The sequence below is a fragment of the Hypanus sabinus genome, chromosome 16 (genome assembly GCF_030144855.1).
Source record: "Hypanus sabinus isolate sHypSab1 chromosome 16, sHypSab1.hap1, whole genome shotgun sequence".
Classification (NCBI taxonomy): domain Eukaryota; kingdom Metazoa; phylum Chordata; class Chondrichthyes; order Myliobatiformes; family Dasyatidae; genus Hypanus; species Hypanus sabinus.
This window is the reverse complement of record NC_082721.1, coordinates 42,153,038-42,172,260: the sequence shown is the minus strand read 5'-3', so window position 1 is coordinate 42,172,260 and position 19,223 is coordinate 42,153,038. Positions and strand designations below refer to the sequence as shown.

The 19,223-nt window shown below is 43.6% G+C and overlaps 1 protein-coding gene across 2 annotated transcripts in view; it reads left to right on the top strand.

Annotated features, from left to right (window-relative positions):
• Positions 1-19,223, top strand: part of kdm4b (lysine (K)-specific demethylase 4B) — a 558,544-nt gene that overhangs the window by 424,424 nt on the left and 114,897 nt on the right. For both annotated transcript variants that reach the window (XM_059991637.1, XM_059991638.1), the window contains 2 exons: positions 1,488-1,564; positions 10,055-10,110. In XM_059991637.1, the coding sequence (XP_059847620.1) occupies positions 1,488-1,564; positions 10,055-10,110 (133 nt within the window). The remainder of the gene's footprint in view (positions 1-1,487; positions 1,565-10,054; positions 10,111-19,223) is intronic.

The window sequence follows — 19,223 nt, the reverse complement described above, 5'->3', positions numbered from 1 at the left end:
ACATTTATCTGGCATTGAGGATATTCTTTTATGTTTTGCATTATGCCCAAAAGCAAATTAGATCTCTATTTCTACTGGTCATTCCATGCTTTCTCCTTTAAAGTTTAGATAGAAATAAAAAAAACACTTTCAATTAGCCATCTATTGTTTGCCGTTGTTTTTCCTCCACGCTGAATCATTGTACTATGAACTACCAGATAGTCTTTCCCAAGGTGAATTACATTAAATTTCAAGTTGTGAAGTTAATCGTGACAGGGAATAAGGTAATTCAAAATTAACATACCAGCCCATTAAATTCTACATTGTCTTGAAATAGATATATAGGAAATAGGTGAAAAAAAATGGGCTAACTTAGTCATGATTGTTTTAATGTGTGTTTGGCAAGAGTCAGCCGTTTAGAGACGATCGTGAATCATAGATTTCAGAAAATAATCATTTAAGTTTTATCTACCTCAACTGCTCTTAAGATTTTGAAAACTGGGCATTGGATGTTGCGCTTAGATCTTGGGTTAAGCTAGTAATTCAAAGCACCTTCTTTCAGATGTTCATGTGTAACATGCAGACATATCATGGAGCATTTTATGACAAGTGTTTCTTGTGCCTCACATTTTTTTGTGGCTGCTGCTCTTCATAAGTTAGTGTGTTATGTGTACTAAAGTGCTTTATACCCTGGTTCGAAGAAGCATTGTCTCGTTATGGGGGGGCGGGTGGTGTGTGTGTGTGTGTGTAGTTAAATGACAAACTTCACTTGACTTGATTTTAGTGAATCTTCAAGTTCAAGTTTAATTATCATTCAACCATACATGAAAATTGCCAAATGAAACAGTGTTCCTCCAGGTCCAAGGTACAAAACACATTATCCACAGCACATAGCAGAAGTAGCACATATGGTTGCAATTTCCGAAAAAAAATCATGCAATCACAAAGTAGGAAATGATAATATAGCTCACGTTCCTGAGTGGCAGAACTGTAGATGGTCCTGGTCCAACTTATTCTTCCATCGTGAAGGACAGCACTGGCAGGAGGGGCCCGCCCCCAACTCAGTGCAGGTTCCACCACACCCTTCAGAGGCTCTCCCACGCTGCCTCAGCTCTCTACCCCTGGGTGACTGCAACAGCAGCTGAAGCCCAGTCCTTGCCACAACCAAGGCCACACAGCTCCCCTGCCGTCAGTCTCAGCAATGAACCAGCCTTGCAGTATTCTACATTACCAATGTCCAGTAGGATCCTGTGATCACAATAAAAATGTCCAAGACAATCATTCTCTCTGTTTGTTGGATCGTGCACCACCTGGGCACAACAGTACTCAAGTCCAGACAACAACATAACAGTACACAATGATCATTTGAGCTTTGCGGTGAAGACCAAACTTCAATTCAGCATTCTGAGGGAAATGAGGATTTTTACTACTACTTAGGTACAGCACTGATTTGAAGATAGGCAAGTACATTTGTCAATATTTCCAACCAGTTGATTTGTTCTTTACAGGTTGCTATGGTATTCGACCAGATTTAGTCAAGGACGGCTGGACCTGTTCGCGATGTACAGCCAATTCTTGGACAGCGGTAAGTGTTCCATACAAAATGCTTCACAACTGTTTCAAGCTAGAGATCAGCAGGTTATCCTGGCTCAAGGGGTTTCATACAGGCAGTGAGAGAAGTGAATGGACAGTTTCACTTGAGTAAAGTTTTAAAAGTTTTGCACTTTGTAATGCAATTAGGAAGAATGGTGGGATATCCTTCCCAGACAGCTGATTGGTTAACAGTTTTCTCAAGCCTCTATTGTCATATCCTATATTATATTTAACAGAAATTTCCTATTTGTGCTAAATTAGCTCATCTTGCATGTGATAAGCAAAGAGAAGCTACAATTAGCCTAACCACTCCTAGCAGGAGGAGTAAAAATAACGTTACTTACAGAACCACAATCAGGAAAAAAAATAATGCTTAGCGAGACATCCAGTGTGACAGGAATAAATACAGCTGCAGCTGCCCCAGTGGATGCCTCTGACTCTGAATTTGAAAATGAAAAAATCAATACCTGGTAGTTGTATGACTGGAATTTAACCACTGGATATCTTACTTTGAATGTAGGAACAAGTGTTAAATAATGTCACATGTAGATGCTAAATTTTGTGAGTAGTAAATACCTTATAGTGAACTTTTCCAGAAATTGCTTGTCCTTTAAAAATATGTTTTTGAGCCTGCATCACCTTTTAAACAAGTCAATTGTGATATCCTCCATAACAGATACCTGACACTGACAATTGTATTCCGTGAAATGCTATGACCTTTATGAAGCTTACTAAAGAAAAATCCTCCCCAGAGGAAAGATGGACAACAAAGAGAAATATATTTCATGAAGTTTATTAAAGAACAGATCCTCTGCTTCAGGTTCAGAAAGTATGAGATTGATTTTTTAAAAAAATGGAAAAGTAGTGGACTGAAACTTTGCATATGGAGGAAAGAAAGCTAAGTGTGTGCTAAAATTCAAGCAGTCAGTAATATTTTGAACTGATCTTGATAACTTATTTGTCATGAATCAAGGATATTATTGATGTTAAATCAATTCCAATCATTATATCATCCTGGTGCAATCACAACAACTTGGAAACAAATGCTCTCAAAACAGTGGAGATGCATATTGAGCAACACACACAAAATGCAGGAGGAACTCCACAGTCCAGGCAGCATCTGTGGAAAAAAGCACAGGCAACGTTTCAGCCCAAAACGTCGCCTGTGCTTTTTTCCATAGATACTACCTGGCCTGCAGAGTTTCTCCAGCGTTTTGTATGTGTTGCTCGGATTTCCAGCATCTGGAGATTTTCTCTGGTTTGGGAAATGCATATTGACTTCAGGAGAAATTTGTCTCCTCTCCACCCAATCATCACAACTAAAAAGTTAACACTGTTTCAACATTCAAGTTTCTGCACGTCATTATTTCACAAGACCTCATGTCGGAGAATCATATCTCATTCATTAACAGAAAGGCTTGGTGGAGGATGTACTACTTACGGCAGTTAGTAAAATTCCATCTTCCTCAATAATATTGGTGTGTTTCTACCCTGCCATCGTAGATTGCGTCCTCACATCAGCCTTTACTGACTGCTTTACTGCAGCACCCTCTCACAATATACAAAAACTTAAGTGAACTGTCAGATCAGCTGAAAAGGTTATTAGCTGCAGTCTGTCTTCACTACAAGGTTTGTATCAACTTTATTCACTGTATACATTTACATAGCAGGAATTTGCTGTGTTGTGGTGGCACAACATGCAACAAAAACCAACAACATTCAACAGTTATAAGAATAAAGAATTATTAAAAAAAACTTATATAAATAATATAGTGAGGGTACTCAAGACTTTTGCAGAGTACCTTATTCATCAATGTATAGCGGAGAGCGAGTTTGTATGTCTGGTGGGAGCAAAGGATGTTGGGAAGGCGAGCACGGTGTGCCACAATAGGGACAGGTGGCAGAGAAGGAGTCTGGTGCAGACACAGCTAGCCCCGAGGCACCAGGCAAGGCTATTGATTCCAAGTAATTTGTCTGTTGATCATTACAGAATGTCCTCCTGGTGCTTCATCCCCCCCCCCACCACTTCCCCTTCCCCTTATCCTGACCATGATTCCCCTCTCCCTGCTCCCTTCCTACTCTCAGTCCACAAGAAACCCACAGCAGAATCAGGTTTATCATCACTCACATATGTAATGAAGTTTGTTTTTTGTTGTGGCACCGGTACAGTGCTATGCATAAAATTACTGTAGTACTGTGCAAACATCTTAGGCACCCCTACTAGATACAGTATATGTGCACACTACTGTATTTACGATGTCAATAGCATTATAAAAAGTGGTTTAAAGTGTTTACAGTGCAGTGAGAGGGTAATAGAGTGGGTGAGGACAAAGGATTGGGCAGAAAAACTGTTGGGGGTACTACCCATCCAGCAAACAACCTCTTCCAAAAACTCCCTTCTGGAAAGTGCTATAAAGCTATTAAAACAGAAACTTCACACCTTCTTAAAAGTGTCTTCCCCCAGGCAGTTAATCTGATTATCCATTCTAGTTGGCACCCCACTTCCCTGTATCTTTTTATAATGCTGTTTACATTGTAAATACATGCTGGTATTCATGCATTTATGCTCATTTTATTCCATATCTATATTTTAATGTCTAAGTTTATTATTTAATATAATTCTTTATTCTTATAATTGTTGAATGTTGTTTTTGTTGCATGTTATTGCAACACACCACAGTAAATTCCTCATTTGTAAATGTATACAGTGGATAAAGTTGATCCCTGATCCTTATATTTTACATTATTAATAACACTTTCACATGTGAAGGCTTCATCAAAAAATATATAAAATTGGATTCCTTTGGGAACTTCTCATGTCTGGGTATGGATAAATGGTTGAAGCTGTGCAGAATTACAGTATATTACAGCAGTTGAGCTCATTTGGTGGTTTTGTTTAACATGTTGCCAATCCTTAGACAATCAAAATCATTGAAGTCACAGTCTTTTGGTGGTGCCTTCACAATGTCGGTGGTCAGTGTAATCCAACACAGACTCAAAAATAAACTCTGATTCTTGTTTAATTATTTAAATGCTGCCAGTTTCAGATTGTTGGTAACCATTCTCATTCCAAGAAATCAAAGCTGAGATGGAAAGTTCATAATCTTTGTGTTTGCTTGATGCTGATTTAAGACTCTGTCCACATGTCTGTTGCATCACTAAAGCCATCTTTTCCTATCTCTATAAAAGTACTCAAATCTATGCCTGCCTCAATTTGATTGCTGTCTAAATAATTCACTCCTTTGTTATTTATGATTTTTGCTGATCAATACTTTTCTGTCTAGCTGTCCATTTTCCACTGAGTTTGTATGCATTCAAGCCTCTGCAGCTGCTCTCTCACCTCTGCCCATTTACTGGCTTTAACAATACCTCGATTTTAAAGGCTGATTTGCACCACCAAATATCTTCTACCCCAGTACCACCCTATCTGCAAACTCTCCAGCCCTACATACCTCCTAGATTTCTTTACTCCTCCCATTATGCACTCCAGTTGTCTCCCAATCTTCCTTGGTCCGCTACTTGGTCTGTCATGCTTTCAGCTAACATGATCCTATGGTCTCAAATTAAATGCCTTAAATTCTGCTTGCCTAAGTGTTTCTCTTTCCTCCTTTTTGCAGAACCCACTTGCTTTACTGAGCCTTGTCATCATCTACCCTGTTTCATTCTCAGTAGTCCTTTCTATCCTGTATAACAATATTGTCAATTTTTTGATAATTACTCCATTTATGTCCTTAAGGTATATTAGAGAATCTGTATTAATTCATATTGTTGCATAATCATGTATTCCTTCCCTCCAAACACCCCCATTGCTATTGCTGCTTAAAAGTTGATGTCTCCATGTTGACTTCCTATTTATTTTGTGTTGTTAATCACTAAGATTCTGCTTTTGTTTGTGCAATGGCTACATAATTTTGATCAAAATTTGAAACCATTCAGTACTAAAGAGAAACGTTTGAGTCATCGAACAGATACTTCAGCTGAACTTATCCATGCCGACTGTGTTGCCCAGCAAACCAGTCCCATCTGCCTTCTAAACCTCTTCTATCCATGTACTCATAAGACCATATGACATAGGAGCAGAATTAGGCTATTTGGCCCTTTGAGTCTGCTCAGCCATTCAATCATGACTGATCCTTTTTTCCCCCTCCTCAGCCCCACTCCCTGGCCATCTTCCCATAACCTTTGATGCCATGTCCAATCAAGAACCTATCAAACTCTGCCTCAAGAACCTTGCCTCCACAGCTGCCTTAACTAGATGCCTTCTAAATGTTGCTTATGTGCCTGCCTCAATCACTATTTCTCATAGCTTATTCCAAATACGTATCGCCCTTTGCAAGAAGCAGGTGACCCTGATGCCCCTTGCGGATCTCTTGCCCCTGATACTAAACTTTGTACTCTTGTTTTTAGCATCCCCTCCCTGGGAAAAAGACAGTGTGCTTTTACTCTGTCGATGCTCCTCATGATCTTTTATACCTTCGTCAGGTCACCCCCTCAATCCATTTTCCAGTGTTAAAGAGCCAGTTACACATCCTCTCCTTGTAAGAGTTCCTCTCACTGTGTCTTCAGCAATGCATCTTTTATCCTCTGCTTAACATCATTCTATTTTTCATCCACTTACTACTCTGAATAACAACATCCAAAAGTAAAACAAGTTTGATATCAGTAATGAATCATAGAATTTTCCTTGTTTCGTGCTTCACTTTTTGGTTCAGTATGCTTTTCAGCATGCAACAAATAGGTGGTTTAATTCTCTTTAACAAATGACAGGATGTTGATAATAGAGCCTTTGTGATAGATGTTTAATTTTAAAACCTACATATAATTGCAGTGAAATTTTCTTTTGAATATAATATGATTGGGACAGTATTGAAAATGGATTATTGTTCCTTAGTGCATTATTTCAACTCATATATGTCCAGTTTATTTCATATATTCTGCATTGAAACACGTTTAGATTTTACCAGCATCAAAAATGATTAAGAGTAAATCACAATAAAGCATTCTGTTCTGATCATTTTGCTTGAAATATGCAGTGAAGAGAAGGCTATCCAACATAGCAACTTTTGCTATTAAGCCACACTCTCAAAATCATACGAACCAAAATGGTGATATTACTGAACCTCTTATGGTGACGGACATTGAAATAACTGCATCAGCCTTTGGCTTACCAAGAATTGGTCTGAATAGTGGGAGTTGCTTTGTAGGTCATTTAATTCAAATTAAACACCAGTTTGCCCATGTCATAAGGAACTCTTTGGAAGGACAACTGGGTTGAGAATGACTGTGATATTTGAATTCAGTGCTTGTTTGATGTGTACAATGTACTGTGTATGTTAATTAAAATGGCTTCTTTGGTTTGCTAGAGTAGGAATGTTTTTATATTTGATAAGTGTTTTCTCTCGCTTTGGACTTGCTGATATGGGGATTGTATTCATTTTTTAACCAATGGGGAATGTTATTTTGTCTTGTGAGGCTGGGAGCTTGGGGGTTTCGCGGTCTTTTCAGGGGAGTCGGGAAGAAGACGCCGACGAAGGTGGACGTGCGCTGCACTGCTCGGTCGATCACCCGGGTGGTCCCAGGTGAAAGGACGTGGAGGTCAGAGGAAAGTGATGAGGGGTCGCATGGTTCGATGGTTGAGCTCCAACGATGTGCATTAAACTGACAGAACTTTAATAAGTTGGCGCCTTTTACTTTATTTTCTTTTCCTTCATATATATTGTATTGCATAGTACTCGGCGTCAGCAGCTCCACTGTTGCACTTGCAGAGTGCGGGACCTCTGGACCTGGTATGTATGGATTTTCTGTCGATGGAGCCTGACACCAGCAACTCCGCGAATGTCTTAGTCATCACCGATCATTACACTCGCTATGCTCAGGCATTTCCCACCAAGGATCAGAAGGCACGACAGTGGCGAAGGTGTTATGGGAGAAATATTTTGTGCATTACGGCCTTCCCAGGCGAATCCATAGTGATCAGGGGCGGGACTTTGAGAGCTGCCTTATCCATGAATTACTGACTATGCTTAGGGTTGAGAAATCCAGGACTACCCCTTATCACCCACAGGGTAATCCTCAGCCAGGAAGGTTCAACAGGACCCTGTTGGATATGCTCGGGATGCTGGAGATTGGGCAGAAAAATAAGTGGAATCGTCATATTGGACAATTGGTTAACTGTTACAATTGTACTTGCAATGATGCTACAGGGTACTCACCTTCTTATCTGATGTTTGGGCAGGAAGCGAGGTTGCCCATTGACTTGTGTTTTGGGGCTGAAGTGGGTGAATTACCGGGGAAGCCCTATCTAAAGTGTGTGTCCAACATGAAGAGGGAGTTACAGAGGGCGTACGAGTTGGCCGAGGTGGCGGCTACCAAACAAAATCAGAAGAATAAGATGAGATATGATCAAAAGGTGAAGTTTGCCCAATTATTGCCGGGTGACCGGGTCCTTTTACGGAATTTGGGACTCCCTGGTAAGCACAAGTTGGCAGATCGATGGGCAGCCAGCCCCTATGTAATAGAGAGCCAGATGCCGAGTCTACCGGTTTACCAGGTGAAACCTGAGGATGGGAATGGTCCTATCAAAGTACTCCGTCGGAATCACCTGCTGCCCCTGGGTCAAGTTGTGCGGGTGGACAAGGAGCCAGAGTGGGAGGTTGTGCCCAGTACAAGGACTCTGCGAGGGTGCGGAGCGAAGGAAGAGCCTACTGCTGAAGAGCCGAGACGGGTCCTTAACCCGGGAATGGATACCGTTTCGGAGGATGACGACTCAGATGAGTGGCCCCTGCTCCCATTCGCTGGCGTTTCAGTGCCAGAAGAGGAGGCTCCTGGCCCTTCCCCTACTGAGTGGGGTGAGAGGAGAGAAGGTGTTGATGGTCAGATGGAGAGACAGCCAGCATTGGGGGGGAGAGAGGGTGGAACCCGAACATGAGCCAGAGGGTTCTCAGGTGAAGGGGGAACCCCGTGAGGGAGGGAGTAAGGATCTGACAGGTAGACCTGGGGTGTCCGAGGCAGAGGGGCTGCAGGTGAGGAGGGAGCCCAGTGAGGTGGAAGGGTCGGCAGAAGGGGTACACAGATCTCAGAGGAGTAGGCGCCCCCCAGAGAGGTTGACATATGTGGTGCCAGGAGAACCGAGTGTGATTTCTACTGCTCTGGGTAGTTATGTTGCTGCTTTCTGCACCTAGTTTGGGTTTTGTGTGTTGCAAGAAGCCTTGGGGAACTCTGGTAATCTCATGAGGGCATGACATTTGCTGGTGGGGGGGAGAATGTACAATGTACTGTCTATGTTAATCAAAATGGCTTCTTTGGTTTGCAAGAGTAGGAATGCTTTTATGTTTGATAAGTGTTTTCTCTCACAGTTGTTTAGCTTTGGACTTGCTGATATGGGGAGTGTATTCATTTTTTAACCAATGGGGAATGTTATTTTGTCTTGTGAGGCTGGGAGCTTGGGGGTTTCGCGGTCTTTTCAGGGGAGGCAGGAAGAAGACGCCAACGAAGGTGGACATGCGCCGCACTGCTCGGTCGACCACCCGGGTGGTCCCAGGTGCAAGGACGTGGAGGTTAGAGGAAAGTGACGAGGGGTCGAATGGTTTGATGGTTGAGCTCCAACGATGTGCACTAAACTGACTGAAGTTTGATAAGTTGGCGCCTTTTACTTTATTTTCTTTTCCTTCATATATATTGTATTGCATAATACTCTTTTAGTTTTAGTAAAATCTTTAAAGTGTATTCCATAATGGTATCTGGTGTGAGTTTGATATGGTGCGCGTGCGCGCAGCATAAACTTGATTCTCACAGCACCTGCGTGTGCGGGAGGTGGGGTTGGTGAGTGGCTAGATCTCTTTTTCCCCTAGACATATACCCGCCTGTTGGGTAAGTGTTACAGATGTCATGTGGTTTTATCCTTTATTAACATTGCAGTTATGATACAACTGAATGGCTTTGCAGGACACTTTAATAGGTAGTGAAGAATCTATCAGAGTGTAGCCATTCTGGAGTCACTTGTTGGTCAGTCTAGGTAGAGACATTAGTTTTTCTCTCCTGGAGGGCATGAGTGAGCCAAATGGATTTTCAAGATAATCCTGCAGCTTAATGCTCATTCTTGCTCATATTGCTTTTAACTTTACGTGTTATTAACTAATCTCAATTGCACTTTAGTCAATGGAGGGATTCTTCAGTTTCAGTCCAAGCTTCTTGATTACTAGCCATGTAATTTTGTGCTGGCACCATATGAGGAGGAATATCTATTTGCTCTTTTAGCAGGCTCTGTGGTTCACAATGTTTAGCTACTGCAAAAAATGAGGCTATAAGAACTAAAATTAAAACTTACTTGAATTTAAATTTAAAATGGATTTATATTTTAATTTAAAGTGGAAAAGTTAATATTTTAGATCGAGGTCTACGAATTGTTCAGGTAGAAATCACATTTGCGCTGCTTTGCTTAACTTCCTGTTTCTTAACTTTTGCGTTCTGTTCTTCATTTCAGGCTTGTTGTTTGTGCAACTTACGAGGCGGGGCACTGAAAAGTACTACTGACAAAAGGTAGATTGAAACATACTTAAGAAATAAATCTGAAAATTACTCAGAAGCTATGGTGACCCAAATGTCATTAAGATCATGCTTTTGTCTGTAGATAGTGAAAAACGGAAGTGTGTTGGTGCCTTCAGCAGGTTGTCTAAAAAGCTAAGATTAAGTGTTGGGAACAGGGCTAGTGATAGTATTGCTTCCATTAGCAGTCCAATAGTAATTTACATCATCCGTGATGTGGCCCGTACTGGCCTGGAAAGGCTCCTTAAGTAGGTGATATGCTGTTGGCCAGAGGAAGTTTTCCACATCCAAAAACATTCCTTGCACCACCGTCAAGGTATGTATGATGTTCATTTGATAGGTCTTCCATGCTTAATGTAGAACATAGAACAGTTTCAGCTGTCGGCCCACAATATTGTGCCAACTTATAAAACCTGCTCCACAATTACTCTAGCCCTTCCCTATTCACAGTTCAGTTCATAACCCTCTATTTTGCTTACAGCCATGTGTTTATCCAAGAGTTTTTTTAAATGTTCGTATTATATCAGTATTCCAGTCACCCACGCTCTCCTTATATATAAAAACAACTACTTCTGATGTCTCCCCTAAACTTTCCTCCACTCACTTTAAATGGATGTCCTCTGGTATTGGACATTGCTTCTTTGGGGAAAAGGTGCTTGCTCTCTACTCTGTCTCTCATTCTTATACACCTCTATTAAGTTGCCTCTCATTGTCCATTACTCCAAAGAGAAAAGCTGAAGCTTGCTTAGTATTTCCTCCTAAGATGTGTTCTTTCAATCCAAGCAAATCTCATCTGCACACTTCTTAAAACCTAATGTGATCAGAGGTTCTTTTTTGTCCAACCTGCATCGATGAGGTAAAGAAGTTGCAGGGATCTTCTGGGGAATGGAGGGGAAAAGGGCCAAAGTGGGGGTGGGTTGGGTATTTGTTTGTGATGGGATGGTGGTGGAGAAATGGGATCATAAGGGTTCAGTTGGAGTACGGGCAGATGGTTTGTGATTGACTACTTGATTAATGTGATATACTTACTGGGGTGGCTACAGGCTATGTTTAAAAAATATCTGCAGGGATTGGATCAGGATCTTGATGGATTTGGGCTATGTGATGCTGGTAGGACATTGGTGGTGAGAGATGCGGGAAGGAACTGCTGACAAGTTTAACTGAAACTCTCCATCAGGACTCAAGACTTGACAGGGATTTAATTAGGATGCATGAATTTGAAGGTACAGTGTTGTCTAAATAGGAAGGATCTATTTCCTTCAACCGAAGAGTCATAAATCTGGAGCAATGACTTAAAGTAATGGGTGGAAGGGGAGAGATGAGGGAAATTATTGTCAGGCAAAGGCCAATAAGGGTATGAAACTCATTCCCTGAAAAGGAGGATAGGGGCAGAAATCTTCATATTGTTGATATAATACTACATGAATACCCATGACTTACAGGGTTAGGAACTACAGCTAGAAGGGAAAATTTACAGAGTTAGGAGCCAACAGCTAGGTGGGATTAAATCAGTTTTTTTATTTTCTTCTTATTTATGAACGTAAAACAATATTGTCTCTGATTTATAGAGAAGCAGTTATCATTTCACGTTGAAACCTTCATCAATAAATCAGGCTAACAAAATCACCTGTCTTCCTTCCTGGAATGTTCATTTGTCCATTCTGACAAATGATTGCTTGTCGTGGGTGTGCGAGAGTTGTAGATTTTCACTGCTCTTTATATGAAGAAGTCTTCCTTGTCAAGACCCCTGAGTATGCAAGCCTTAATCTACTCCCCGGTAAAATAAATAGATCCAGATCACCTACCAAGTCATTGTGTCATCTTAAATCTCTCACTTACATCACTGCTTACTGATTTGCATTCAAGAGGATGAAAGCCTTGTATATTACAATTTAATTTTCCCATATAATTTAATCGTTTTATCTTAGTTTTCATTCTTGCACCATTACTGAAGGCGAGTTACTGTAATCGCCGATCCTGTAAGGACGATGTTATTCAGCATCCTCAACCAGCAATTTCTCCTCCACTTCCCAAACGTTCCTTATCTTGAATCAGTAGCTCCATTTTAAAAAAACTGGTAAGAATCTAGAACAACAAATATTCCTTTGAGCCAAAGCACAAGAGACTGTAACTGCTAGAACTGGTTCTATGATTTTCTTTGTTTTATGGCAGTCTATGGGAAGACAAATCTCAGGGTTCTATACTACATACGTATTTTGTTAATAAATATGCTCTGAATCTTTGAATCTGGTGAGAAAACAATCTGCTGAAAGAACTCATCGAGTCGAGCAGCATGAGTCCCGATGCAAGGTTCCAACCAAAAATATCGACAGTTCCTTTTCTCCCACTGATGCTGCTTGGCTCACTGAGTTCTTACAGCAGATTGTTATTTCCTTAAGTCCTTAGCGATCACGATAACCAAGATAACAGATTTCTCTAACTAAATCTGACTTTACTGATTTACAAAGTCATCAATCAATTAAGTAAAAATTTGACATTGATATTTACACTCAGAGGCCACTTTGTTAGATACAGGAGTGGAGCCCGGTGTGATCTTCTGCTGCTGTAGCCCTTCCATTTCAGCATTCATTGTGTTGTGCATTCAGAGAAGCTCTTCTGCACACCACTGTTATAACACATGGTTGTTTGAATTTCTTTTGCCTTCCTTTCAGCTTGAGCCAGTCTGGCTATTCTCCTCTGACTTTTTCCATTTTCAACCACAGAACTGCTGCTCACTGGATGTGTTTTTTTTTTGCACCATTCTGTGTAAATCTTGTGTTTCTGCATTTTCTGTGATACTCTAATCTCTCCTGTCTGGTACCAACAATTATTCCATGGTCAAAGTCACTTAGATCACATTTCTTCCCCATTCTGATGTTTGGTCCAAACAACAACTGAATCTCTTGACCATGCCTGCATGCTTTTATGCATTCAGTTGCTGCCACGTGACTGACTGATTAGATATTTGCATTAACAAGCAGGTGTACCTAATAAAATGGCTACCTAGTGTATTTATTCCTGGTTCATTTGCATAAAATTATTGTTAGATTCATAGATGAGAAGTGATCTGTCAACAGAAGAATTGTAATAAACAGTAGATAACTTGGGAAAAGTGATCCAAGAACAAATGATTGAATATTCCAAGACAGTGGCCTGAGTCACCAATGAAGTGATAGTGTAGCTGTGACTTGAGGGTTAGCTTTTCCAAAAGATTTCATGGCATGAACTAGCTATATCTGCCATCACTTGCTGCAGGCATCGGCTGAGGGCTGGATCTGTGGTGTTTAGGTCTAGTGACCAAGGAGAGTACAAGAGGTCCACGTACAACCACTGGAAGGCCATCTCACATCCAATGTGACTATTCCAGGCATAACTTTAATCGTAGATAGAATGCTCGACAGCTGTGGCAAGGCTTGAATGCTATCACCTCCTACAAAGTAAAACCAAGTGACATGTGACAACAAGATTATGCTCTCAGAAGAGCTCAATGCCTCTTGTGCTCACTTTGACAGAACACAGAGAAACCTTTACACACTCAGACAGCCCTCTACGACCCCTTGATTTCAGTTTCTGAGGCTGACGTGAGAGCCGCCTTCAGGAGCGTGAACCCATGGAAAGCATCTAATATGCATGGGGTACCTGGCTGAGTACTGAATACCTCTGCTAATCAACTGGCTAGAGTGTTTCCTGATACCTTTAACCTCTCGTTTCAACAGTCTGAGGTACCCAGCTGCTCCAGCAGGCTTCAATTATACCGGTACCCAAGAAAAATGTGGTAACCTATCTCAGTGATTATCGTTCAGTGGCACTTAAGGCTGATTTATACTTGTGCGTCACATCTACGCTGTAGGTATCATGTACCCTATGCCGTAGGGTGACATGCACCTCCCTAAAAAATTAACTTGCGTCGCAGCGACATAGACCGCAACAACTGTGATTGGTCCGCTTAGTAGCATCACATTTCCTCCTGCGCATTTCCGGTTGCTTCTTCTCAGCCATGGTTGTACACCGATGTGAAGTAGATGAACCAAATCGTCAAATCTACCTGCCAACATACGAAAATGTTTGAAATGCATTTCCTCATCCATGTCTCTCACAAGGAAACTCAACACACTGGCATAGAAATCCCACCACCAACTAGCGTTTTGGCTCACACCAATGCGTGCTTGCTACGGCGTAGAGTGACACAGAAGTGAAAATCAGGGCTACAACATAGGCTGCGGCGTAGCCCATACACACAAGTATAAATCAGCCTTTACATCCACTGTGATGAGTGATTTGAGAGGTTGGTGATGAAACATATCAACTGCTGCCTGAGCAGTGACTTGGATCCATTCCAAACAGCAGATGCCATTTCATTGGCTCTTCTCTCGACCTTGGAACATCTGAACAGTGACAATGCATACATCAGGTTAGTACACATTGACTGAAGCTCTGCATTCAAAACTATCATCCTTTCAAACCTAATCAATAATGTCCAACACCTAGGCCTCAGTACTTCTGCAATTGGATTCTTGATTTCCTCACTTTTAGACCCCAGTCGGATCAGATTCAGAATAACATCTCCGCCACAATCACCATCAGCGCAGGGGCACCAACAGGCTGTGTGCTTAACCCCGTTCTACTCGATTTACAGTGCCAATAAGTATTCAGCCCCTTGAAAGTTTTAATGTTTTATTGTTGTACTACATTGAATCATAGTGGATTTAATTTGGCTTTTTTGACTCTGATCGATAGAAAAGACTCTCATGTCAAAGTGAAAAATTTCTATTAGTTTAAATTTATTACAGTTATTAAATGCAAAATAATTGATTGCATAATTACTCACCCCCTTCAAGTCAGTATTTAGTATATGCACCTTTGGAATTTTTTCCTTGCGTCTGTGTGAATATGTTTCTATCAGCTTTGCACATCTGGACACTACAATTTTTCCCTTAACAAAACTGCTCAAACTCTATCAGACTGCACGGGGATTGTGAGTAAACAGCCCTCTTCAAATGCAGCCACAAATTCTCAATTGGATTGAGGTCTAGACTCTGACTTGGTCACTCCAGGACATTAACTTTGTTGTTTTTAAGCTATTCCTGTGTAGCTTTGGCTTTATGCTTGGGTCATTGTCTTGCTGGAAAACAAATCTTCTCCCAAGTGGCAGTTCTCTTACAGACTGCATCAGGTTTTCCTCCAGGATTTCCCTGTAGTTTGCTGCATTCATTTTACCCTCTACCTTCGCAAGCCTTCCAGGGCCTGCTGCAGGGAAGCATCCCCACAGCATGATGCACCATCATGCTTCATGTGAGGGATGGGGTGTTTTTGCTTACATCAAACATAACATTTAGTCTGATGGTCCAAAAACTCAATTTTGATTTCATCAGACCATAGAACTTTCTTCCAGCTGACTTCAGAGTCTCCCACACATCATCTGGCAAACTCTAGCCGAGGCTTAAGGTGAGTTCTTTTCTCAACAGCGGCTTTCTCTTTGCCACTCTCCTATAAAGCTGCGACTGGTGAAGCACCTGGTCAACAGTTGTTGTATGCTGAGTCTTTCCAATGTCAGCCATTGAAGCTTGTAGCTCCTCCAGAGTTGTCATAGGTCTCATGGTGGCCTCCCTCACTATCAGTCAGTTTTTGAGGATGGCCTGCTCTAGGCAGGTTTACAGTTGTGCCATGTTCTTTCCACTTCTTGATGATTGACTTAACTGTACTCCAAGGGATATTCAGTGACTTGGAAACTTACTTGTATGCATTGCCTGACTTGTGCTTTTCAATAATCTTTTCACGGAGTTCCTTAGTGTTCTTTTGTCTTCATGGTATAGCTTTTGCCAGAATACTGACTCACCAGCAGTTGGACCTTGCAGGTACAGGTGTATTTTTACTACAATCCGTTGTAACACCTTGACTGCACACAGTGATCTTCGTTTAACTAATTATGTGACTTCTTAAACTGATTGGCTACACCAGTGATGATTTGGTGTGTGATTTTAAAGGGAGTGAATATATATGCAATCAAATATTTTATGTTTTATATTTGTCATTACTTTAGATCACTTTGCAGAGATCTGTTTTCACTTTGACACTAAAGAATCTTTTTCTGTTACACAGTGTCAAAAAAAAGTCAAATTAAATCCACTGTTACTGAATGTTGTAAAACAATAAACTGTAGCGATGTGCTACACACAGCGCTGAAATAACGACACGCAGTCGGTAAGTCATTTGGAGACTAGTTTATTCAAACTTCGTGGCGCTAGCATTTAATCCCTTGCACCCACCCTCTCCGGGCGGAAATGACATTAGAGGTGCATTACCAAAGTCTACCCCTGTGCGCTGGCTATTTGTGAGCCGGTTCACCTGTGCAGAAAGTGGGTCGCCACATCACCGCCCCCCCCCCCCCCCCCCCAGAACCAGCAATACACCCCCCAGTGTCCACAGTCTGGATCAGCCTCTGTTTGGGAGGTCTGCCTCTGCGCTGCGGTGCCTGAACCTCGACCGGCTGCGACAAGTCCACATGGGCTGGTTTGACCCTGAAAACTTTCTCTCTCCCCCCAGTGTCCAGAACGTACGTGGACCCGTTGTTGTTGATCACCTTGAATGGCCCCTCGTATGGCTGCTGTAGCGGTGCCCGGTGTCTGCCCCTTCATACAAACACAAACTTACAGTTCTGCAGGACTTTGCGTACATGGATCGGGGTCAGTCCGTGCTGTGAAGTTGGTACGGGGGCCAGGTTGCCAAGCCTTTTGCGTAGCCTGTCCAGGACTGCTGTGGGTTCTTCCTCTTGCCCCCTTGGGGCTGGTATGAACTCTCCCTGGATCGCCAGGGGCGCGCCATACACCAACTCGGCCGATGAGGCGTGCAGATCCTCTTTGGGCGCTGTACAAATTCCAAGCAGAACCCAGGGAAGCTCGTCCACCCAGTTAGGTCCTCTCAGGCGAGCCATGAGAGCTGATTTCAAGTGACGGTGGAATCGTTCCACCAGTCCGTTCGACTGTGCGTGGTAGGCAGTAGTGTGGTGTAGCTGCATTCCCAACAGGCTGGCCACAGCCGACCACAGGCTGGAGGTGAACTGGGTGCCTCTGTCGGAGGTAATGTGGGCCGGTACCCCGAAGCGTGCTACCCAGGTTGCAATCAGTGCTTGGGCGCAGGAATCGGCAGATGTGTCGGTGAGCGGGACCGCCTCTGGCCACCTCGTGAACTGGTCTACCATATTTAGGAGGTACTGCGCTCCTCGGGACACTGGTAAGGGGCCCACGATATCCACATGAATGTGGTCGAACCTCCAGTGGGTGGGTTCGAACTGCTGTAGCGGGGCTTTAGTGTGCCGCTGCACCTTGGCTGTTTGGCACTGCGCACATGTTCTGGCCCATTCACTGACCTGCTTGCGAAGTCCATGCCACGTGAACTTGCTGGAGACCAGTTGGACGGTTGTCCTGATGGATGGGTGCGCCAAATCGTGTATGGAGTCGAAAACCCGCCGCCTCCAGGCTGCCGGGACGATGGGGTGAAGTTGGCCGGTAGCCACGTCGCACAGGAGGGTCCTATCACCTGGGCCTACAAGAAAGTCCTGTAGCTGCAAACCCGAGATTGCGGTCCTGTAGCTGGGCATCTCGTCGTCTGCCTGTTGCGCCTCCACCAGTGCTGCGTAGTCCACCCCCAGGGACAGGGCCTGGACAGCTCGTCTGGAGAGTGCGTCCGCCACGACGTTGTCCTTTCCCGAGACATGCTGGATGTCCGTCGTGTACTCGGAGATGTAGGACAGATGTCACTGCTGGCGAGCCGACCAGGGATCGGACACTTTCGTGAACGCAAAGGTCAAGGGTTTGTGGTCCGTGAACGCGGTGAACGGCCTGCCTTCTAAGAAGTACCTGAAATGCCGGATTGCCAGATACAGTGCCAACAGCTCCCGGTCGAAAGCACTGTACTTGGGTTCAGATGGTCGTAGGTGCTTGCTGAAGAACGCCAGGGGTTGTCAGCGCCCCTTGATGAGCTGCTCTAGCACCCCACCGACTGCTGTGTCAGATGCATCCACCGTGAGGGCAGTCGGAACATCCGTTCTGGGGTGCACCAGCATCATGGCATCTGCCAAGGCTTCCTTGGCTTTAACGAAAGCGGCCGCGGCCTCCTTGTCCCAAGTAATGTCTATGCCTTATCTAACATCAGGGTGTACAAAGGGCGCGTGATACAGGCTGCTGAGGGGAGTAAACGGTGGTAGAGGTTCACCATACCAACGAACTCCTGCAGGCCTTTGACCGTTTTGGGCCGGGCAAAGTGGCGGATCACATCTACCTTGACGGGCAGAGGTGTTGCCCCGTCATTGGTAATCCTGTAGCCCAGGAAGTCGATGGTATCGAGACCGAACTGGCATTTGGTCGTGTTGATCGTGAGGCCAAAATCACTCAGGCGGGAGTAGAGCTGGCGGAGGTGGGACAGATGCTCCTGACGACAACTGCCAGCTATAAGGATGTCACCCAAATAGATGAACGCAAAGTCCAGGTCACATCCCACCATGTCCATTAGCCGCTGAAACATCTGTGCGGCATTCTTCAGGCCGAACGGCATTCAGAGGAATTCGAACAGGCCGAACGGGGTGATGAGTGCTATTTTGGGGATGTCTTCAGGGTGCACTGGGATTTGATGATATCCCTGGACGAGGTCTGCTTTGGAAAAGATTCTTGCTCCGTGCAGGTTTGCTGAAAAGTCCTGTATGTGCGGCACAGGATAGCGGTCTGGAGTGGTAGCCTCGTTCAGTCTGCGGTAGTCGCTGCATGGTCTCCAACCCCCGGCTCCTTTGGGCACCATGTGCAGGGGGGAGGCCCATGGGCTGTTGGACCTCTGTACGATTCCCAATTCCTCCATCCTCTTGAACTCCTCCTTCGCCAGGCGGAGCTTTTCCGGGGGAGAGCCTTCATGTGCGGGCGTGGAGGGGTGGTCCCTGGGTCGGAATGTGGTGCTGTATCCTGTGTCTGGGCATGGCTGCCATGAACTGCGGTGCCAGAATCGATGGAAAGTCCGCCACGATTCTGGTGAATTCGTTGTCCGACTGTGTGATGGAGTCCAGGTGTGGGGCCGGCAACTTGGCTTCACCCAGGGAGAACATCCGTAAAGTCTTGGCATGT